This window comes from Sinohyriopsis cumingii, chromosome 4 (genome assembly GCF_028554795.1).
Source record: "Sinohyriopsis cumingii isolate HCF-2022 chromosome 4, ASM2855479v2, whole genome shotgun sequence".
Taxonomy (NCBI): domain Eukaryota; kingdom Metazoa; phylum Mollusca; class Bivalvia; order Unionida; family Unionidae; genus Sinohyriopsis; species Sinohyriopsis cumingii.
Genome location: NC_142964.1, coordinates 68095668 through 68120144, shown reverse-complemented (window position 1 = coordinate 68120144; position 24477 = coordinate 68095668). Strand labels below are relative to the sequence as shown.

The following is a 24477-nucleotide window of genomic DNA, read 5'->3' as shown; positions in this document are numbered from 1 at the left end:
TCATCGAATAGAACAGCAAAACGTAACGAAAATGCTAACAAGTGATGGTTTTGAAGTAAATCAGTGTATTGCTAATATAGTCCATCTTTTTCCGGTATGTAGTATCTAATTTTAGTAAATTGCTGGTAGTATGGAAGGTCAGAGTCTCTAGCGCACCAGATGTAATGGTTTCCTAAATGTGTCTAATAGCACACATCTGAGATTGCTTTTACTTGGATTACCAGAGTAGCTGCTGTACGTAAAGTTATACAAGAAACAAATAGCAAGTAGACATGCCTGAATGATGTCCGTTCATGCTGCAACGATAGCATGTAAACATTCTTTTTTATGAAACTAACCGATGCCGATTTTTCCAGAAAGTAATGTAAAATTTTATTGTAAAATTTACTAGAACACTAATATTTATTTCACAATTTCTTGTGCCAGGCACGTCAAATTAATATTGCTGATGATTGTAACACTGGACAACAAATTTTTACAAAAGTCATGTTACTGAAATAAAATTAGTCAATTCTTATCAATTTTTATGTGCTGAACACGAATATGACAGTCAAATTGCAAAATTGGCTCTAGTTTTTTTGTAATCTGCAAGAAATTAATGTTTACATAACGAAATGCATTCCAATAGTAAAAGGTCAACTGTAATAGCCTACCTATAAAAACTCAAGTCATTGACTACATCTTAGATTTCTTCGCCTGTCTCTTGTACAGCTGTTCGGGAGCATCTCTGAGGAGTGTCCAGCAGTAGTCAGCCAGCATTGTAGTGGACCATTTTCCCTGGTATCTTTGTTCCATTGTTGCGATATCTTGATGAAAACGTTCGCCGTGTTCATCACTAACAATACCACAGTTGCTAGGAAAGAAATCCAAATGGGAATGAAGGAAGTGAATCTTTAGAGACATATTGCAGCCAAGTTTCTTATACTTCATCAACATGTCTTCTACTAGTTCCTTATAGTTTTCTGCCCTAACATTTCCGAGGAAGTTTGTAGAAACTAGGCGAAAAGCATTCCATGCTTGTTTCGCGTCACCTTCCAGCAAGTTGTTGAACCGGTCATCTTTGAAAAGCTCTCGAATCTGAGGACCCACAAAAACTCCCTCTTTAATCTTTGCTTCGCTGAGTCGAGGGAATTTTTCATGCAGGTATCGGAATGCAGGCAAAGTCCGGTCAATGGCTTTCACGAAGTTCTTCATCAAACCTAGTTTGATGTGAAGGGGTGGTAGCAAGATTTTCTGAGCCTCAACCAGAGCTGGGTGTTGGATATTCTTCTCTCCAATGGCTACATTCTGCCTGTGAGTCCATTCCTTCCTCATGTAGTGCATTTCCCTTGCTCGGCTATCCCACTCGCATAAGAAACACATGTATTTTGTATATCCTTGCTGCAGTCCCATTAAAAGGGCAACTACCTTCAAATCACCACAGAGGTGCCAGCTGTACTTGTTATACTCAATGGAATTCAGTAGCTGCCTTAAGTTATCGTATGTCTCTTTCATGTGGACAGCATACGCTACTGGAATAGATGGAAGAATGTTTCCATTGTGCAAAAGCACAGCCTTGAGACTCAGTTTCGAAGAGTCCACAAATAGTCTCCATTCTTGTGGGTCATGAGTGATTTTTAAAGCATTCATGAGGCCCTCAATATCGGAACAGAATATCAGATTACTTTCCTTTCTGAAGAAAGGCTCCAATTGCTGGTGGCGCTTTCGATATGCAGTAATTGTGACATCTTCTTCTAGAAGATTCCATTGTTGGAGTCTTGATCCTAGCAATTCTGCCTTGTTCTTTGATAAGTCCAAATCACGAATCAGGTCATTTAGTTCTTCCTGTGTTATTCTGTGTGGGGTTGATGATGCACCACAGTGAAAATCTGGATCACTGCATGCTGATGGACCAGGAGAAGAACAGGTCGACTCACCTTTGTCTTCGTCAGATGAATCAAGAGAATATTCTGCTGGAGGTTCTGGAATAGGAAGTCCCTCACCATGTGGAACTGGTCTCAATGCAGACGGAATGTTTGGGTAGACTATTCTCGACTTCTTTCGCTTCGTTATTCCGCCGGAAAGAGGAGGAACCAAGCAGAAGTAACAGTCATTTAGGTGGTTGCTTGGCTCTCTCCACACCATTGGGACTGCAAACGGCATTGATGACCTTTTGCAATTCAACCACTGTGAAAGCTGTGTTGTACATGTAGCACAGCATATATGCGGAGCCCAAGGCTTGTCTTGGTCACCAACCTTGCATCCGAAGTAAAGATGATATGCCTTCTTCACTTGAGAATTGATACTTTTCTTCTGGTTGGCAAATGTCACTTCCCCACAAACATAGCAAAAATTGTCCGCGGTATTAACACACTTTCGAGGCATTACTGTTCTTTATTGTACGTAAATGGATAAAATAATAAGTTTTATGTAACAGTAGCTTGAACTGTCTCGCACAACGTCTAAAATATTTTAAATGCTGAACCTATCTGATTGGGCTTTATATAGTACACTGCTTACGTCAGCTTCAGCAGCCGCCTGGCATTAGTATAATAGGCCTACACATGTATAGTACACTGCTGACGTCAACTTACTTCAGCAGCCGCATGGCATTAGTATTGCATTGCATCAGAAAATGATGCAATCAACTGTGGATGATGTGAGCATGATGGTATTATGCAATGTTACATCATTATTCCGGATGTTGCTGCAGTCCTACTGGAGAAATTTACACAGTGAAACATAGAAAATGAGGTATATGAATATCTTCAAAACGAGAGCCAATACAAATTTTTCACGGTTATATTCGTGTTCGGCACACCAAAATACTACAGATTAGGGCCTTTTCAAGTCAGTAATGATTTCACTGTTGACCAGTGTAATCTTTACTATCAACCTCATATTTATTTCGCACTCCCTATGCCAGGCATGCCAAAAACAGTATTGCTGATGATTGTAATCTTTACTATCAACCTCATATTTATTTAGCACTCCCTATGCCAGGCACGCCAAAAACAATATTACTGATGATTGTAATCTTTACTATCAACCTCATATTTATTTCGCACTCCCTATGCGAGGCACGCCAAAAAACAATATTGCTGATGATTGTAATCTTTACTGTCAACCTCATATTTATTTCGCACTCCCTATGCCAGGCACGCCAAAAACAGTATTGCTGATGATTGTAATCTTTACTGTCAACCTCATATTTATTTAGCACTCCCTATGCCAGGCATGCCAAAAACAGTATTGCTGATGATTGTAATCTTTACTATCAACCTCATATTTATTTAGCACTCCCTATGGCAGGCACGCCAAAAACAGTATTGCTGATGATTGTAATCTTTACTATCAACCTCATATTTATTTCGCACTCCCTATGCCAGGCATGCCAAAAACAGTATTGCTGATGATTGTAATCTTTACTATCAACCTCATATTTATTTCGCACTCCCTATGCCAGGCACGCCAAAACCAGAATTGCTGATGATTGTAATCTTTACTATCAACCTCATATTTATTTAGCATTCCCTATGCCAGACATGCCATAAACAGTATCATCCTAATATTTATTTGACACCTTTTTATTCCAGGCATGCCATAAACAATATTGCAGAAGAGATAAAACAACCGAAAAGGTAGGAACCAGCATCGTGCAGTGAATATGTCCAGCTGACCCCCCGCCCTCTAAATAAAATATCGTAACATGTACGATTTTTCTGGGGATTTTATTGTTTGTCATGTCTCTGTTTTGTGTTTGCCTTTGAAAAAGGCTCATTTAGAGTCGAAAGTGCTCATGCCAGTTATAAACCAATTTGCACACTGTTCATTGTCAGCATATTATTACACACACACATACACGCATACATACATACAAGCATACAAACACGCACACACACAAATTACACACACACACACATATATATATATATATATATATATATATATATATATATATATATATATATATATATATATATATATACATACACATACATACATACACTAAACACATTACTTATCCTGAATACTTACTCTTAATTTAACTTTCATATTACACCTTCCCATAATCAACCATTTGTTTATGTTAAGTCCTGTATATACTGGCTTTATTTAACTATGTTTTGAAGAACGCCAATTACAATATAGGGATTTTAATTACGGCTTCCTTAATGCATTAAATCATACATTCTCAGGCTCTTTGTACATTACTGATGGTGAGAAGGTGGGATTGGACGTGTAGAGTTATACCTCATTATACAATTGTTCCTGGGAAAGGTAAAAGTGTAACTCGTTCTACCGGTCGCCTGATTCTATGGTATGCGATACCCAGTTTAATTTTGTTATCGTCGTTATTTACCCAGAATAACATTATCGTGAGGTGTTATGTACGCTGGTTTTGGAAAGATCTGTAGATCATACTATGTCTTTTTCGCTTCTTTTTTTTTCATCCCGGAAGAAATATTCCCTTAGCTCTGGTTCTTTCTACGCTGGTCATCATGACAGTGTACGTCCTTGCCAATGTGTCCTATTTCTCCGTCTTGACTAAGCAGGAGTTTCTGGCCTCTTGGACCGTAGCCAGTGTAAGTACCGTCTGTGACATTGTCACTGTCGTCGTTGTTGTCACCATCATCATCTTATCGAAATCGGCGTCATTATCATTGTTCCTGTCAAAACTATTGTATTGTTCTTGGCAATTATAAAAATAAGACCATGGTATAGTTATTGATGCTGTCATTGCATATATTTTTCCTAATCATCTGCGTTTTCTTTTTCTTCTGTCTCATACACGTGTAACAGCTTTGGTGGCCTATTGGTTAGAGCGCCCGCCTCGGATGACAGATGCCGCGGATTCAATCCCCGGCCGAGTCATACCAAAGCCATAAATTGTACCTGCAGCTGCATCGCTTAGCTCTCAGCATTAAGAGGTTAGTGTTAGGACTGATAGGCCTGGTGTCAGGATAATATAACTGGGTGGGATATCATGCTACATGTCTGCTGGATGATGCCCCAGTGTTAGACATTACTATAAACTGCCACACCGCAGATATTGTAACATATGACTGAAATATTTTTAAGATGTCCCTCCTCGTAAGCATATATCTTTACGGGCCGATTATAAAGTCATCATCTCCACTCTGTAAGTAGAAACCATACCTGTGGGTACGATTCATGGATGATGTGGAAATGAAATGGAACGACTGGATGGCAAATCTAGACAAATTCATCATGCAGATCACTGCTTTCAATCAATCGATCAAATTTCCTGGCAAAATTTCGAACACAGACCATATACTTGTTGATACAAAATCTAAAATTGTCAATAACACACTTGATAGAGACATTTATTCCAAACCGACTGACAAACACCAGTACCTTCTTCCATCTAGCTGCCACCCAAGACACTGCACCCGTAATATCCCTCACGGTAAAGCACCTAGGATCAGGAAAATTTGCTCTGCTGAGGCAGACTGCAATAACAGGTGTAGAGAACTGATCCAGCATCGGACAAAGTGGGGCTACAACAAAGATATAATCGTCGAAGCAAATCATAAAACCAAACCAACAAACTGTGCTGACCTCCTAAATTACAGGGAAAAAGATAATGTGGAACGAAACCCTTTAGAGAACCCACAAGTATGTCGCATCATTCGCAAACAATGGTCATTCATGGAATCGTGTAAATCGTTTAAATTGATCTTTCCACAGAAACCAGGAGAAGCGTTTCACAGAAATCAAAATTTGAGAGACGTGCTACTCAGTGCAAATTTAAAGCCACCCTCAAATCAAAGATTAGATGGGAAACGGAAGCCTTGTGGAAACAAACGATTCAATACGTGACAACACATGCGTAGAAAAAACACATTTTCCAACAGCGACGCAGGCGAAAAGCTTAACATTCACAACAATAATGTAACATGCAGCACAGACAATGTGATGTACCTTATCACATACAAGGTACGCAGCTCCCTATCTGCTGGAGAAACGTAGAAATTAAATATTAGAATGAATCTCCACAGATCACACTGGCAAAACAATAAAGTGGAAAGGAGCTTAGCGGTTGAACTTTTCTCGTCTCCAGGTCATACTTTCAATAACGTAATCCTGACTGGGATCGCCCATAAAAAAATCGTATTGGATTCGCCGGCTGGGTACACTCAAACCCAGCGGCTTTAATCAACAGCCAATTATCAATGCATAGATAACAAGGAACTTACAGGTGACTAAATTCACTGTTTCCTGCCAGTTATTCGCTTTTTGAAACACATGGCCTTAACTATCATTTTTATGTAAAAAATGTCAATAAAGACATATAGAAGTCATACAAAGTTTATTAAGCTATTAAATACTACACACTTAGATGATTCAGTTCTGCTCTAGAACATCAATTCATACAACTTTTAACATACAACCAGAGAAATTTTAGATCCAGGATGAACTATTACATTCGTGATTAACTGCCGACCTATTAAAACGCTTCGATTGGGATCGGTTATTCTAGCCTAGTAGCCCTCGCCCTTTTTGCTTTGCTAGCAATAAAATGTAACGAGACCCAACATCGTTCAACCATTATTTTGTAAATAACTGCACCTGTTTATAGAAACACAATGTAGACTTTTTATATATCGCACGTGTTTGTAGTTTCCTGAGCTTGGTGGTTTTCGTTTGTGTACTTGTTCTTTTGTAGCTTTGTGCCCTTGAAAAAAAGGAATCTTTAGATTCCGAAATCGCTTTGGCTGGTTTCGCACCAGTTTTACACCGTTTGTCAGTTTTTCTGTCATACTGTTTATTTTCCTGAATAAAACTGTCTTTTTTGACCCAGTCTCGTTGAGATGACAGTTATTGGTTGTGTGCTTTTTGTAACAATCACATGGTATTTCATTTCAGCCATCGTATCTCTCTATTAACATGTTTATATGCGTATCTAATCCATCAACATATTTATCTTGAAATATCTTTGCATGTAGATACAAATATACTTTTGCTCTATCAACATGTTTATATTTAAATATTTACGAATGTATTTTGAATCCATTTCACGTTTATATTTAAATATCTACGCAAGTTTGTACCAGTGTAGTTTTAATCTATCAACATGTTTATATTTAAATATCTACACATGAACTTTTAATCTATCAGCATGCTTGCATTTAAATATCTAAGCAAGTTGGTACGAAATGAACTTTTAATCTATCAACATGTTTATATTTAAATATTTACGCAAGTAGGTACGACTGTCTTTACAATCACGCATATTCATCAAGTCAGAATTAATTGATTTGTCTTACAGTCCTGGGGACAGAAAATCCTTGGTCCGGCAGCAATAATCGTACCTATATCAGTTCTGTGCTCCATCCATGGATCCAACAATGGCACGAATTTTGGAGTTAGCAGGTACATTAACAATTTACACTGAAAGACAAACGAACCATACGTGAAGCAATAATTAACAAGAATCCCAGCTGGGCTTGATTTGGCATACCAAGGGTAGATTGCTCTAAAAGGCCAATGCGATGATAAAAAAGCAGGTGATAAGGAAGGTAGCTTGGGTTAAAAGACCCCTTGACAAGATAGTTTCCAGTCTGACCTGGTGGGGGTGAGGGCGACATTGGGACGATAGTCCAATCTAGTTTCCAGCTGTCTGGTTTAAATTTGTGGTATTTGCCGTGTTGTTTGGAATAAGTTTTGCTGAGATGTATGTTGCATTAGCGTGGAAAATAAGTAATTGAAAAGAATTATTGGCAACAAAGTTTGTAAAATTCAAAATATAATTCATTTCCTTAGAATACATAGTGAAAAATGTAAGAAAGAACTTACCGTATTGCGAATTAAATCACAAATAATCCTTGAATTTCTAACACAAGTTCTGAATAAATTTTAAGGGCGTTCCAAATTAATCCAGCGCTGGAAGTGTTGATATGCCTGTGTTGGCCCGTGTCGTGGTGATGTGCCAACAGTGTTTTCTTGAATCACAATACTACAATCCAAGAAAATATGCTTACCTGAGATTTTACTATAAATCCAAGTTTCTATTTCCAGGAATATTATCTTTTTCCAGAGAAGAATAACTTGAATTAAATAATTTGAACATCTAAATTCCAACCCAAATTAAATAATGGACACGACAATAATATAATTGCTCTGATCGTACTGCACGAATGAATAATTTCTAGAAAAACAAGATTATATAGCTCTCTACTTGACTTCAGGTCACAATTAACATTTTTCAAAAAATATTTTACCTAATGGAAAATTTCATTGTGGAAGGTTCCAAATGTTTCCAGTATAAATCGTAGTTACTGTTAAAGGCCTGTCACTAAATTTTCGATATAAAATGTGGTAAACAGTAGGTAGACCCGTCATTTCATGGGGTGTTTGAAATGTTCTGGACTCAGACTGAGATAAACATGTTTGCAAAACCAATTGTGGACTAGGTCAAGCAAAAATATAATTAACCATATCAGATAATGAATAAAGAAACTAATCAGCAATGCAAATTAAATATACAGATCAAACATACGTTTTCAGGCTAATATTTAAAAAGGCTACACTTTTGCTCTTGGAAAAGACCAGCACAAAATTTTAATAGAGCATTTCCTTAGAAACACTCCAACAAAGTTTTATAGAATTGGCTTCTCCGTTCTAGAGAAGTCGAAAATTGGTTTTCCGTATTGGACAGGCTTTACGCCTTACCATAAGTCCACAGGGTCTTCGTCCACGTCATCTAATAAAGATATTGGAACACTGACATGGGACCGGCAGTGTTTTCCGTAGGTATCAAAGAATGCGATCAGTTTCAAAACGAACCTGTTCCAGATTTCTGATATATGAAAAATTCCCAAATGTAACAACTGCAGATTTAGAAGAGTGCAAGTGATTGTAGCAATAAAAGAAAAGGAATTTCCCATGCTATTAAATAATATTGCAAAACATAAATTAGATAAGGTTTTGTTTGATTACATTATGAAAGAAATTTTGACGTTGGATCGTCTGAGAATGAAAGAAAAGTAACTGTGACACTTTCATTACCTGTGCACATGCTTTTTAAAAAAATAATTCTTCTGCGTTTTTCGCGCAAAATTAAAAAAGCTCATAAGAATATAATCTAATGCTTATTCTGCATGAGAACAAAACAAAATGTATAGTCGAACTAAAATAGATAAAAATAGGTCAGACTGGCACACCGGTACCGATACTGTCATTACGTCATTATTACTATTGAATATAATATTGGTCGCCTGAAGCATTTTGATATTGATTCTAGCTCATTTAAAATATTCTTGAAAAGAAGTATAGAGTGGATTTTTTATATGGATAATAGCAAATAATCCAAAGCAGGGATTCCATCAGTGTGCTCAGGAGATTATGAAATATTTCTTCTTTTTGTTTAAATAGGCAGAACGAAACCTGAAAAATTGATAAATTTATTTTTTCAACCCTATGAAACATTTCACACACACGCGCGCGCGCGCACGCACGCACACACACACACACACACACACACACACACTTGCATTTGCTGGTTGTCGAGGACTCGGGCATGGAACCTCGCACCGAGGACATTTGTTAATCAGTTTCTTGCAGTAAATTTATAGCAAGTGGTGACTTATCGATGAGGGTACTGTATGATTAATTCTAAGGAATATAAAATTTAGCAATGCATGTGAGGACGAACTCATTATCATTGATATTCTGTACAATCCATTCAAACTAAGGAAACGCATAATATTTTAATATTTACAAAAGTAGTGTCTACAATCAGTTAAAACATGAACAGTGGAGATAATGGCACGACATAGACAATCAGGACATATTTACAAAAACAGTCTGAAATAACAGTTCAAAAAGGACTAACGTAATTATTGACACAATATATATAAGCGGAGCAAAATGGGATAGGATGGGGAAAGGGAGCATACTTACACGGTCTAAAGTATCAATTAGAACTAAGAACTAGTATAATTATTAAAATAAAACTGATACTGTATACAGTCTGACATCACATAAAACTGTTATGTTACGTGTTTAGGCTCTAATAAACAGTAACAAAGAAAAAGTAAAGACAATAGCATTGTAAAATTTAACAAATAATTTATTTCCCTGGAAAAACAAGATATATATATATATATATATATATATATATATATATATATATATATATATATATATATATATATATATATATATATCCTTCATAAACCTTCGAGCATGGTAATACTGTAACACACACGGTATGAAATTGATTGACCTGCTTTTTCACTGAAGATTGCAATTAGCATTAATAAAAATATAATCAGATACATTTTATTTGTGCCTGGCACATTCTCAGAATCAACTGCAGTGTTCCTCGAGGTATTCTGCCAGAATGATTCGTATACGTAGCAATTCGATTATCCCATGGATCCGAAATTCGCGTATCTCGGAGTAATACGACAAAAACAAAGATTTACAAAGCTTGTTGTCCTCTTGGGTTTATCGTTTATTCATTTTAAAATTAATATTGACCAATGCCCACCTTTCTTGCTTCAAGTTTGTCATGTAACTTTGGAAATTGTCACTTTTAGATACCTTTAAAAATTGTGTGAATCAGAAGACATAAATTAGGGATCTGACTTTGATAATTCTTCGATTTGGAAGTTGACGTCATAAATTAAGGTTCTGACTTCAAAAATGCTATGAATCGGGTCTTGAAGTGATAAGTTAGGGGCTTGACTTTAAGAATGCAGTCAATCAGATCTTGAAGCCATAAATTCAGGGCCTGACTTCAAATGCCATGGATCAGTTTCCAGTTATTGTTGACTCAAATATAAGAATTAATAATGAAAAAAAAAAATCAGGGACCGTTATACACACCAGATTTGCCTCTCCCGGTTTGGCGCAGTTATTGGTATTTAATGTTGACACAATGTTAATTGGAGGAAATATGTTTTGGAACTCTGCACTTTGATAGCACAAATTTCTTTCCACTTGCCAATTGAAGACATAGTTACGGGTGAGTGTAACCATAGCTTCTGAGGAAAGGTACACAAAAAAGTTGCAAACACTCACCAAGCCTGTAAACGGTGAAAATGTTAAAAATAATGATTTTACAATTGAAGGTGAATTTTTTTAGTATATATATATATATATATATATATATATATATATATATATATATATATATATATATATATATATATATATATATATATATATATATGAACAGTCATGTTTTTTTTTTCTTCATTGTTATCTTCTATTTCATTATAGTCAATGTATCCTCCGTTTCATTATCTTCAATCGTTGATATACCTTGCATTATCAGCATGTACCATTTCTGACTTCACTTTTTTCGGAATAGAATTATGTTTGCCGCATCACGAGAAGGACAACTGCCAGAACTAATGTCATACCTACACGTGAATTCGCTGATCCCCACATTTTCCATCGCTTTCTCGGTAAATATGTATTTGAAAAGAAACCATATCATATAATTTGACGCCATTTGTTGTATACACCATCCAAAAGTCGATATTATTTCATTTGAAGCGGTGATTTACTCAATATTGATCGTTATCACTCTTTCTACCTTAGGGACAGGTACAGTTTTGAAACTGCACTGAGCTAATTAATAGATGACTCTCAGCCGCAGTATATTATTTGACCGGAAGGATGTAGTTTCGATTCTCATCATCTAATCAGATCTAATCAGTTGAAATTTTAAGACCGGTGTGAGTCTCTGATCAAAGAACTTTACTTAACCCATCACCAAAACATTTTCAAATGGTACTGTGCAACCAAGCACCAAACCGCCCATACATCGTCATTTTTGGACAATCCTGAAATTTTAATTTCAAATTTTTGCGTTTACTTCACTTGCACGTTTTTGGGAATATGATTACAATTTCCACAAAATCGAGAGACAACATGATATTATAATGATGTGAATTCGTACATATTATGTAACACAATTTATGACTGACTAAGTTCTAAAGCATTTTAAAAATATTACAATTATAATATTGCAGACCTGTATATCGCTGCTGATGCTGATCCCAGCGGATATCGGACAGCTTATAAATCTCGTTGGATTTGTAACATTTGTTCTCGTATGTGGGACGATGGCCGCCAACATAAAATTCCGGTTAACCATGAAAGACTATAGTCCTATATTTAAGGTTCTATACATTCTTTATTACCTCACTTTTTAGACATGTTTGAACAAATTCAAGTTAAATCTTCGCATAATGTAATAAATCTCAGTCGCTGCTCTTGTCTATGGCTGGATGGTTCAAATGTACTCCTTGAAATTTAGTCTGATCCTGTACAATAGATATTTAAAAAGTGTTGAATATATTTATTATATTTTTCTTTGTTGTTGATTTTTGAACCAGTCAATAAATCTAATGCTGGTTGTAGGACAGAATAATGTGCTTCTAATATGATCTGCACCCCCGCTGATTTGGATAATGTTTACGGATGTAATTCTCTGTCAAATCCTACAATTTTGAGATGATTTCATCGGTTTAAAATGGTTTTGGTTTTGGATCTACGAAAGGTACCTACGTTCTCGCAGAGCTTTGTATGCAAGCGGAGAAATGACTGCTACGAAGGGGGAAGATGCTCGATTTTCAGTGGAATATATTTCTCTTCTCACAGACATTGATTCCTAATCTGTTTTTAATACACTGAGGAGTAATCTTAAGTTCAAAAAGGTTGTGCAATATCTGATTTGGTATGGCTGATTATTAACAGAGACAGTTTGACGGGATTAAATTTTAATTCGCATACACCCACCATTGTCACACACTTCGTGAAGAAGCATAGCATTCAAATATTGCCACATCCGCTGTACGGTACTGATTTAACTCCCAAGTGTCAAATATTGCCACATCCACCATGCAGTACTGATTTAACTCCCAAGTGTCAAATAGTGCCACATCCACCATACAGTACCGATTTAACTCCCAAGTGTCAAATATTGCCACATCCACCATATAGTACTGATTGAACTCCAAATGCCAAATATTGCCACATCCAACATACAGTAGTGATTTAACACCAAGTGATTTCTTGCTAAATTCCATTATCATACATTCACTGAGTGGCAGACGATGCGACTGGAAGAACAGATTCTTGTGTGTGAACAACATATTAATAAATGAATATAAAATTACATTTAATAATTGGATAATCAGACTGAGAAAGTGTTTAGATGTACATGGGAAATACTTTGAGAGATTTCACTGACGTGCTGTTCACTAATAAAGAACTCTGTTGTATATACAGAAGACTGAGTTGAGTTCCCATCTGTTGCAAAGCATATTTCAGTCTTAGCTGAAAAATTAAACGTGTAATAAATAATCAAAATGAAGTCATGTTGAAGATTGATTGTTTCAAAGGAATCAATTTTTATCAGCCACAGATCTGTTCGCCGCCAGCAGGAAAATCTGTTATGACAGAGATCGTCTGTCTTTGCATCGGTCTGCATGATATCTTTAATCCTTAACAACTTACATTGACAAAACATTGTGAATATCATTAATACTTTCACACTGAGGTAAATAATGACTAAAATGGAACATGTGATCGCAAGATGTTCTTAGTTGTAGACTGCCCAGAGAAAGTGCAGCCAGTATCGTCTAGGGTATAGAGCAAAACACAAGGATAAATGTTTTGCAACACAGGAAAACCAGTACTGCAGATTACGTCCTCAACTTGTTTTTGTTATTGAGAATTTCACTGAACTATTTTTTTGTTTATGTTTAATTATAGTTTAAATATTTCTTTGAAATCTTTACATGACAACTGTGAATGTAATCAGAATAATAACAACTCCTGACGTTACAAACGAGTCATTATGTCACGCAAAGCAAAGCTTAACGGTAGAGCAGCCCCAATACCATTTCACAACATTCTTATGCTGTGTGATCACGCATTTGTCGTCATACGATAAATACAATCGTACATTTGTGGACATCTTGCACATTTTCGCATAGCATTCTTAGCAGAGTTTCTAAGTTTCATATGTTTCTAAGTTATATGTATGAAATAAGAGAATATGTTTAAATTGGATTTATCCTAAAACTGGGAAACAAAGAAAATCCCGGTTGCAAGCAATTTCACTCGCGTCCTTAGGATATATTTCCAATGTACCAATGCTGTTTTTGTAGTTGCATAACAACGTTTGTACCTTTGTGTAGCTTTGATGATGGTTTGCTGTTATTGTAACGAAGTTGGCTATACATTTTGCGGTTAAAAACTTACAGGTGAAGGTCACAGTGACACACACACAGAAGGATACATACGTTTGTATTATAAAAACCTACCTTCTCTCAACATTCATTAAGAATCTTCTAGTATCGATTAAGGAATAAACCGAATGTTGCTTGATCATATAAAGTTTAATATATGCCCTGTTTTTGCCCATATACTTACATACATATAATAAAATGCGATTTATTTTTATTTTCAATAAGTTTTGTTTCTTTTAATATTTAAGGTACCATTATTTGTTCCGATGATTTGCATCCTCATCCTTCTGTTTCTCCTTATTGTGCCATTCGTACACAAACCACAGACAGAGTTTCTGTATGGTGTCGCTTTCGTCGTCGGCGGACTGATTCTCTATCCTTTAGTTTACTTCAAAATACATATTCCCGGATATTGTAAGTTTCAGTTTACATATTTTGGGGATTAAAATATTATCGGATAGCTGTCAAATAACATATTTATGACGTGCATGAATGCAAAATACCTTCTTTGAGCTGTAAGAGATATGTGCGGTATGCATTATTTATTGCACGTATGAGTGAACGACAAAAACAGGGTTATATACAGATAGTAAGTTAATTATTCTTAATTCAGTAAAACTCCGTCTCTTTTGATTTATCTTTATATTTGACTTTCTACATCTATGTGCTTTTGAACTGTGTAATAACTCTTCAAATTATCCTGCAATATGTGTCATTCTCTATCATAATTTTGCAGACAATGTATAAATACATGTATTGCATATTAAGTCATCAGATATTTGCAAGTAATAGTATTATGACTGTTTTCCTCAGTTAAATAAATGGCTTGAATAAAGACCACACATATAATTTTCAAAGCAGGGAACTGTTTCATTTCTCTTTAAATAGTTTCGAGTACCAATTTGAAATATGTGAATTGTTTTCACTCATAGCGGTACGATGATTTATGATGTGTGTGTGTAATTGTATATTTAAGTCGTAAGTTGTGAATGGGGATGGTATAGGGTCTATGGGACTTATCATTAAAAATACCCTTGGGAACATATAGGGTCTATGTAAATTTAACATGGAGAAAAATCGTGGGAACATATAGGGTCTATGGGAATTAACATGGCCAAAAACCCTGGGACAATATAGGGTCTATGGGAATTAACATGGCCAAAAACCCTGGGACAATATAGGGTCTATGGGAATTAACATGTCCAAAAATCGTGGGACAATATAGGGGCTATGTAAATTTAACATGGCCAAAAAAAACCTGGGACTGTATAGGGTCTATGTAAAATTGAAATAGGGAGGGTCTCTATTTTTTTTAAAAAAAAAAAAAAATAAAATAAAATAAAAAAAGGGGTAGGCAATGGAAAGGCTATCTCTTTTCGAGAAATATGGGGGCCCTGAAAAGGGCCTTTGGGTTTTCTTCTTCTGCTTCTAATTTCTTCTTTTCCTCCACCAACTTCTTATTTTATCTCCAACACTCTTTCTCTTCTTTTCTTTCTTTTTTTTCTCCTCCTGTTCTTCTTTCTTCTCTTCCTCCTCTTCTTCTTTCTTCCTCTTCTCATTTTCTTCTTCTTTTTCAATTTTTTCGTTCCATTTGCGTATTCTTATTCTTTCCTCTTCATCCTCCTTCTCCTCCTTTATCTCTTTCATGACACCACTAATCTTGTCCTTTGCTTTTCTTAAGTTATTAATTTCCATCTTTACACGATGGGGACTATAGGAATAATGGTCTTCAACGAGTCTTATTAGCATCTGTTCATTATTCCTAAGTTGTCTAAAACGTCTTGCAAGGTTTGTATTTTGTCCATTTGGTTTGACGCCATCTTCTTTTTATTCTTTGCAGAATGGTTTGAACGACGAATACTGTGGGTTCTTATACTTAAAGCGCGTACGTGAAGGAAAACATCCCCCTAAAAACATAAAATGGATCTTACCTAGATCATGACCAAACAACGCGCGGACGTGAAGGAAAACATCCCCCTACTTTTTCATTTCATATAATATAACCCAAACTATACTCTCCACAATTGCTAAGAAACAATAAAGAAACCCATAATCTACTATTCGCACAAACATACCTTTACTCTTACAAACACAAACACACAAACACATACCCTCACATTTTTTTTAAAAAAGAGGTAGTGTTTATATACACACTACTCTACCTACACACATTGGCAAATTAATAGTTATTTCTTTTCTAGAGTATTGGGTAGCCCTGAAAAGGGCTGTTGGTTTTTTTGAACTCCTGATGCACCTATCTAATGGTTGCACCTTCCTGGCCTGGCGCCACACACGCATCTTCTTCCCCAGTCTTCTTTCACCTTTCTTCTGGGGAGCGCAGAGGGAGGATGATTCGCTTCAACACCCCAATCCTCTGTCTCGGGAATATTGAACGACATCCTCTCTTCTCTTTTCTTTTCCTCTTCTTCCCTCTCTCTTCTCTCCTCCTCTTCTTTCTTCATTCTTGCTTCTTCTACGATAGCCTCCGCTGATAGTTCGTTTACTATGCGCCTGGCATATTCCAGGTGCATCTGGAGTTCTAGCAGCTTCACAATCCTTGTATTCATTGTCTTGCTGTTAACAGGTCGACGATGGGCCCAACTGACGATTAGTTTTTAATTTATACTGAAAGCGCGGACGTGAAGGAAAACATCCCCCTAAAAACATAAAATTCGTCTTACCTAGATCATGACCAAAAACAACAACAACGCGCGGACCTAAAAGAAACACTCACATTTTATGCTACCCATCACTATTTTAAAATTTTTTCATAAATCACTTCAATAGACTATCCACATACGCAAAGCAATCCAATCTAACCCCAAATATACACCTCAAACACCAAAAAAGACATCATTTTAATCAACTATCCACACCAACTTACGTGAGCTCTTACAAACACAAACACACAAACACATACCCTCACATTTTTTATAAAAGAGTTAGTGTTTATTTTCACACTACTCTACCTACTCACATTGGCAAATTAATAGTTATTTCTTTTCTAGAGTATTGGGTAGCCCTGAAAAGGGCTGTTTTTTTTGTTTGCTATGGCATTCTTTTTTAGTTTCTAAGAATGCGATGTCCTCTGAGGATAGACTTTCTGGCGATAGGTCTGCTTCTTCGGAAAGAGAAGAAGAACTCTTTGGTGTCGATACGGCAATCGACAAAGCCTCTGTCAGCTTCAGGTTGCTGCTGTTGTTCTTGTTGTTGCTGCTGTTGCTGCTGTCTCTGAAGTCTGTACTTCTCTGTCCATTCTTCTTTTTCCCTGTTCATTTCTTCTCTGAAGAGCTCTTCTATCAGGTCTTCAGTGATTTTTAACATTCTCACATTCTCTATTTCTTCTGGCTTCGGTATCAGACTGTGTCTGACCCTATGCAAATTCACGTAGGCTTCGTTGAGCTTAGCTAGTTTGGAACACATCTTCTTAGGAGGATGAGACGACAATGGATGGTTAGACTGGGAACAAACCGGTTCTTAAAGTCAAAGCGCGGACGTGAAGGAAAACATCCCCCACACGGTTTTCGAGTCGCAACGTTTAGTGAGTGTCATGATAGGGATAGTAAGAAATGAAAGAGCATCAATCCAACAGTCTTATAGCTAAACAAAAGACAAAAGCATTTTTTCAAAACACAACATTTTTTATTCAAAAATCACTTAACACTAAACAACAACTCTAACATTTTTAACAATAATCCAACACTATAACATCAAACAATTTTTTTCAAATCACAAACATTTTTTCTCAATGGACAATCTACTTTAAACAGGGCTGACAACGTTGTGAATGAAATTGTGATTTCCACTGTTGGAAATCATTAGGCCATTGATGGACACTACGTTTCCTAGCTTGAGACAAAAGATAAGCATAATGGTCACAAAACCATCGATCTACTTTCACATCATTTCTAGCAGAAGAACGAGGATCGAAATGAGTCACTAAATGTTCTAAGGAATAGCCCAGGCTGCGATGATGCAGAAAATACACACAGTACTGTCCACACACCAAAGAATCTGTGCCTTGTAATTTCACGTTATTGAATCGGGTGGTTTGAGCATTTCTTCTCATAAAGTCAATGATATCGTCTTCCAAAGGGGGCAATCCGTACGAATCGAAATATTCCACACATCCTTCTTGAGGAAAGTAGACGGCTACCCAGTGGGTTCCTGGGAGATGACTGTCGTCCGTGTTGATCACGTAAGCTTGATGGTCTTTAGGTTTGCGATGAGGGAGTTCATCTTTAGCACAGACAACAGGATTCCAAGAAGCCGTATACGAACTGTGGTTCAAAAGGTAATACAGTTCCCAGGTATCCATTTGTTTTGTTTTCTTCTTCACAGGTAATAATAAGTCGTCAATTCGATCCTGACTTTTTGTTTGAAAATGTCTGACGAATAAACGGTTATTCGTTCTGTTTCCTCACTCTGATTCAGGAGAGCTTCGATACGATGGATCTCTTGAGTGGTTAATGGTGGACAAGAATGTTCACGCAAGTCTTTATACCACTGGTGCAACACGTCTTTGTTCGAGATGAGACTCCAAGCTTCGTCCAGATACTCGTCCAATTTTTCTTCTTGACTTAACATTAGGCATTTATCGTGTTGAATTTGACTGGGATGATCGTTTTGACATCCATAGCAATTTTTCTTGATCAATTCCGTCATTTTATCGACCAAGTGTTTGGCAAAAGAGGAGACTAAATGGGCTTCTTGTTCTGGCCATCTCGACTTCATTATGGTCACTTCTTCTTCTTCCACAGTCTCCTCACATTTCATGTCCAAAGTTTCTCCACTAGGTAAAGAGGGATAACAGTCTTCCATGACTTCTAGTAATCTAGAATGACTTCTCTCAAACTGTTGATTTCTATGGTATTGTCAAATTCTGCATACAGGATGACGTTCACTGTGTGATCTGGAGGTGGATTTGCAAACTGAAGTTCCACACGAATCTGGCCTGATTTTATAGGGTGGAAATGTCCCTCGTCGCTGCCTTGGTCTGGAGTGAAATCAAAACCCCACAAAGCATAGCCTCCTGCATAATCGTCGTACGAAATACCGTGACTGGTGCTGGTTCCTAACTGTCCCGTGGCTTCGTACAGGGACAAGTACGATCTCAAATAATTCTTTGCGACACCAAAGTTGGGCTCAAAGGGTCGGGTACACAAGGTCTTGCCGTCGCGACTGACTTCGATCTTGGACACATTGTAATGTTGAAACTCAAAAGGATTTTGATCGTGGGTTCCGTTGAAGGCTGAATTCCTGACGATACCAACAATCAAACGTTTGGGTAACTGTCCTTGGAACAGATGATCTTCGATCATAGATCGCTGTCCAGCAGGAATGGTGAACGTTTTCACTTCTACGCGTCGTATCGGATACTTGGCAGTCGTTCTGCTCAACGTCTGACTGACGTCGTTTCCCACTTTAGGTAACACTTCCACACGACGCACGTAAAGTCGGGCTTCTTGAATGATAGTTTTGTATTCGTTGGCATGGGCCATCAAATGGAAAGTGGCACTGCTACGATTCAGTCTCAGACGGATATCCACCCCGTTGAGCAAATACTTTTCTTGTAACCACATGTCCAAATGCAAACGATCCATCAGTTCTAAACTTCGCCCTTGCAGAATTTTCTTACGACGGTCGTTAAACCCCACATTGTGAGGATTGTCATCTTCTGTCAGGACTGTGTCGCTAAACGTGCCTACACCTGCTGTGTCAGGTTTCCATACCACGCAAGCATCCAGATGAGTATTCTTGGCTTCTTTTCCGTACGTCAAGAGATTTTCCAAGTAGGCACGATATGGGTAAGTATCCATGCTGCTGCTGACCAGTTTGTTATTCAAGTACAAGTCCACTTCGCTAAATAAGGAATGCATGAAATTGTTGACAGGAGCTACTCTAGCATCGCCTCCTGGATTGGTGTTGTCCGTTTTGATCACTTTCACTTTCAAATACAGGTAACTGCTATTCAGATCGATGTAATCTTCGGGCTGTCCTTTGATTTCAAACTCGATGGGAGCTGATTCCGTCAAAGAGGAGACGGGATGAAATTCCACCCACTGGGATTCTTGCATGGTCATCATGGTGGGGGGCATGGCAAACAGGTCCAGTTCCGTCTTGGAACAAGCGCAAGACTCTCGGTGCATCATTTTTTTTCTCTTTCTCAATAATCGAAAACGTCTAAGTCTCGAACGGTTCTTCTTTTCTTGGCCTTTCTCGCTTGAAGTCTGGTGAAAGGGTGTTTTCTTCTTCGTCGTCTCTTTCTGCCTTGTCCTTGCTGAATGCCTGACTCGGTAGCGTGCAGGGCATTTATAGGTGTGTCTCGTCGGCCCAAAATGTCTTTGCCCGTTTGCAGCAAGACATTTTTGCCTGCCCTCATGAAGGCTTCTTTAGGGTTTTGTTTGTCGATGATGACATTTTGGAGAAATTCTTTGCCTTGCGTCAGTGCCGCATCTTTCAAGGCGTGCAATCCGCGTGTCACCATCGGTTTCAACACCGGGGCCACCGAACGAAAGGACGATTTTAACATATCTCCTAAACCGTGTCCTCGCTGTAGAGCCACCCCTCGGTACACTGGATACATGACTTACTTACGAGTCGTGAGAGAACCGTTTTCGCAAATGGAGTTTCACCGTGACTTTTCCTTTGGTGAATGGAATATTTTGTCCCAGATCTCCTTTTATAGTAATGTTGACCGTGTCCAAATACCACTTGCTGACAGGCAAATAGTGAGGATGGACAAATTCGCGGTGGACGTGGTAAGTGTTTCCACCTTCCTCGTCAGCGCCCGTGGCAGAATCTACTTTGAAAGGAATGACACGCAGTAACGGTACGGAGGTGTGTCCCACCACGTTATACTCCACCACATCGGAGTACACAAACATCAAATTCAGTCCTTGGTTCAGTTCTACCGGGGCACGAAATAACTTGCTAAAAGACTCGTTGTCGTAAACGATGGGTAATTCGTTTTTCTTCATCATGGCCATTCTCATGTCCATGTCTCCGCCCAACATGTCAAACAATTCAGGACAAAATAAAATGGACAGGATTTTACTCCCGTCAAATTTCATCAAGAAGCGACGAGCTGCTTTGTGGTATTCCATGGTGACACTTTTTTTGACACTTTCCAAAGCTTTCAGAAACACGACATTAAACCTGGAGGTAATGGTGCTCACCAAATGTTGACCACTAAAATAATACCCTGGGGGAATGAACAAGTGATAGGTGGTGTACTTTTGATTTTTTGTGCCAGGGGTTTTCTTGTCATATTTGCCATAGGTATCCAAGTACTGTTGCAATTGTTCGTCATGAACTTCCACATCAAAAACATTTTGATTGGGAAGGACATTGAGGACTTGGGTCGGGTGAATCATTTCTACTAAAGCCACTTCCCAATGGGCTTCGTGATCTAAGAGGATGGTCTGAGGTAATTTGGCCGTGTAACAGCACAACGTGTTGTGGGGAAACACCTCCATGGAACTGTCACTGGGTAAGGTTAAGTAAAATTGGTTTTGGTGACTCATAATTCCAGAGTTCTGTGGCTGTCCGAGGGGTTATTAATGGACGTCAGAGGCGTGTCTCCGCCCAAAATGGGGTTGTGATTGTGGTTGGAGTGGTGACTGGCACTGGCACTGGACACAACGTTCCCGTTCGAGGAGAATTTCAGGGAGGGATTGGGAAGCAGGTAACCGATGCAACTGCTCAATAAAATGGTCCACAATTGTTTGTCTCCTTGTTGCAAACTCAAATTGGCGATGGCTGCCCCGATGACACAATACACCACGAAGATTTGGCAGAAAAAGACGATTTCCGTTTTAGGCACAAGTTCTCCACACCACACCCACAAGGGTTGTTTTTGTAAATCTTGCACAGAAGAACTGGGTGAAGAAAGAGTGGTCGACGTAGCTGCGTCTGATGTGTGAAAGGGCATGATGGTCACTTCTTTTTATAGTCGATGACTTGCGAAGCGTCGATCCAAGAATCGAAACTGGGTGGATATCCTTTCCAACGTACTTTGACTTCTTTGACACGTCGTTTGCCCACTTTACGGGTTCTGCGTTCGAGAATGCTTTCGATGTCGTACACGTCGTCTTCTTTTTTGGTGACACGTTGTAACTCGGGCAAATAAAACGTTCCTTTGAGCACTTCTCCGTTCATGTCTTCCAATTTATAGACGGCAGGATTACGGCCATGCACTCGTCCAGTGACGCGAAACAATTCGGTCGTCCAGTTAGGTAAGTAACCTTTGTCGAAAGTGCGTTTGGTTTTGCCAATGCGCACCCAATCTCCTACGGCCAACATTCCACTTTTCTTGGGGACAGCCCTCGTCGGGGACGTACCGAACAGGCGCTCAAACACCAGCACTTCGTTGTCGGGAGTCACGTCTTGCGGGGCACGTCCGATGCTTCGATGGTAAGATTGGTTGTACGCTTGCACCAGGTGCGGTAAGATGTCGATGTTCTTCAGAGTGTGGTGATGCGTAAAATATTTCCACATGCGTTCTTTCAAAGTGCGTTGAAAACGTTCCACGATGCTGGCTTTGGTTTCGGGATTCTCGGTGGTAAAAAAATGAATGTCACGTTTCTTTAATTCTTTTTGGAAAGCTTGGTTCAGAAATTCGGTGCCTTTGTCCGTTTGCCATCGAAGAGGGTGACGACCGCTTTGTTTCAACACCCGTTGCAGGGCTCGCACTAACTCGCTGCTCGATTTGGAAGTCAAGGGCACGACCCAGGCAAATTTGGAAAAGACGTCGATGACACAAAACAAATATTTGTAGCCACGATTGTAGCTGGCCAAATGAGAGACATCGGCTAAATCGGCTTGCCATTGATGATCGATGCCTTCCACTCGGGTGCGACTTCTGGCAAACTTGCGTCGAATGGGTTTGTGTAAAGTGTAGGTAGCTTGTTCTTGTAACCATCGTTGCACTTGAGGTAAACGGAGACTTTTCAGTCGAGTTTTGGCAGCACGATACAATTTTTGAACTCCTGCGTAACCTGCAGGATGCGAGGGATCGTAGTAAATGCTGGCTAAGACTTTTTCCATTTTTTATTTTTTTGTGTTGGTTGATGTGTTAATAAGGCACCCACTCTTGGAAGAGGCTACTCTTTTTCTCTTGGGGTATTTTCTTGGATTGCAAGGCTTTGCGTGTGCGGCCAGCAATAGGTGTCGAAGAGGAGAAGGATGTCTGACCGGGGGATATCGGTTCTTGTTTCACTTCTGTCTTCACTTCTGTCTTCACTTTCTTTTTCTCTTGTGAGGAAGAAGGGGTGGCCATCATCTTTTTAATCCATCCAATTCTGGAGGTAGGTGGTGTTGTTAACTTGCGTACTTTTTCTGGTGGAGTTTGAAACCCTTCCTCTTCTTCTCCTTTTTCTGTCTTGGTCACGGGTACTGGTGGTACTGGTACTGGCACTGGTACTGGTGATGGTGCTGGACTTTTCATCAAGGTCTTAAAATCTTTCAGAGTGGGTAGAGCTGTTTCGTCTAAAGCTTTCTGGTGAAAGAGTTGCAGTCGTTGCAAGAGTTGACCGTACTTTTGCGATTTTTCTGTTTCGGACAAATCTTGGCGATCCATCAAGGACTGCAATTCGTGTTGTAACTGGGACATCTCGCTCAAATGGGGATTGGGAGGTAAATGCGGGGTGCGTTGTTCTTGCCACCGATGGTATTCCATCCATCGTTTGTAAGGCACTAAAGCTAGTTTTCGTCCTTCCATGGGGTTGTCAGGGGTCGATTCTGAGATCTTGGGACTTTCGAAGGCCTTTTTATCTTGCTCCCACCAGTCCTCCCAACATGGTTCCCAAGACTCCTTTCAGTATGGGGCCTAGCAAGAGAGGCAAAATGCCTCCACGTTGCACTAACATCTTCTTTTTTTGACGAATGGGAATTTTCTTTCGAACCATTTGGCGAAGAACGTGACGATGTTTGCTTAAGCATTGTTTCTGGTGTTTGGACAAAGGGATCGTGCCTTTCAAAACGTTCAAACAACATTCGCACACGGTATCGATGACCTCTTTGGAGGCCGTTTGAATGAGTTTTTTTCGTAGGGGTGGAGAAGCTTTGGACAGGACAGATAACAGGTCCCCGTGTCTGGCTAAACGTGGTGGCAGTCCTTTCCTTTTCTTTCCTTGGGGTTTTCTGGAGGGTGACATCTTTGAGTCTTTAGGAGCACCTAAAAAACACTGATACCCTACTCGGTCACAGGCCTTTTTTATACTGGAACGCGTCGCCACTGATTGTCTTTACGTCGTATCAG

The 24477-nt window shown here is 38.7% G+C and overlaps 1 protein-coding gene across 1 annotated transcript in view; it reads left to right on the top strand.

The window, feature by feature from the left end:
- LOC149801389 (b(0,+)-type amino acid transporter 1-like) overlaps positions 1 to 24477 on the top strand; it is a 56216-nt gene that overhangs the window by 18826 nt on the left and 12913 nt on the right. Inside the window, exons 6-11 of the mRNA XM_089956796.1 lie at positions 3576 to 3620; positions 4442 to 4565; positions 7274 to 7377; positions 11324 to 11420; positions 11991 to 12140; positions 14465 to 14630. Of these exons, the coding sequence (XP_089812922.1) occupies positions 3576 to 3620; positions 4442 to 4565; positions 7274 to 7377; positions 11324 to 11420; positions 11991 to 12140; positions 14465 to 14630 (686 nt within the window). The remainder of the gene's footprint in view (positions 1 to 3575; positions 3621 to 4441; positions 4566 to 7273; positions 7378 to 11323; positions 11421 to 11990; positions 12141 to 14464; positions 14631 to 24477) is intronic.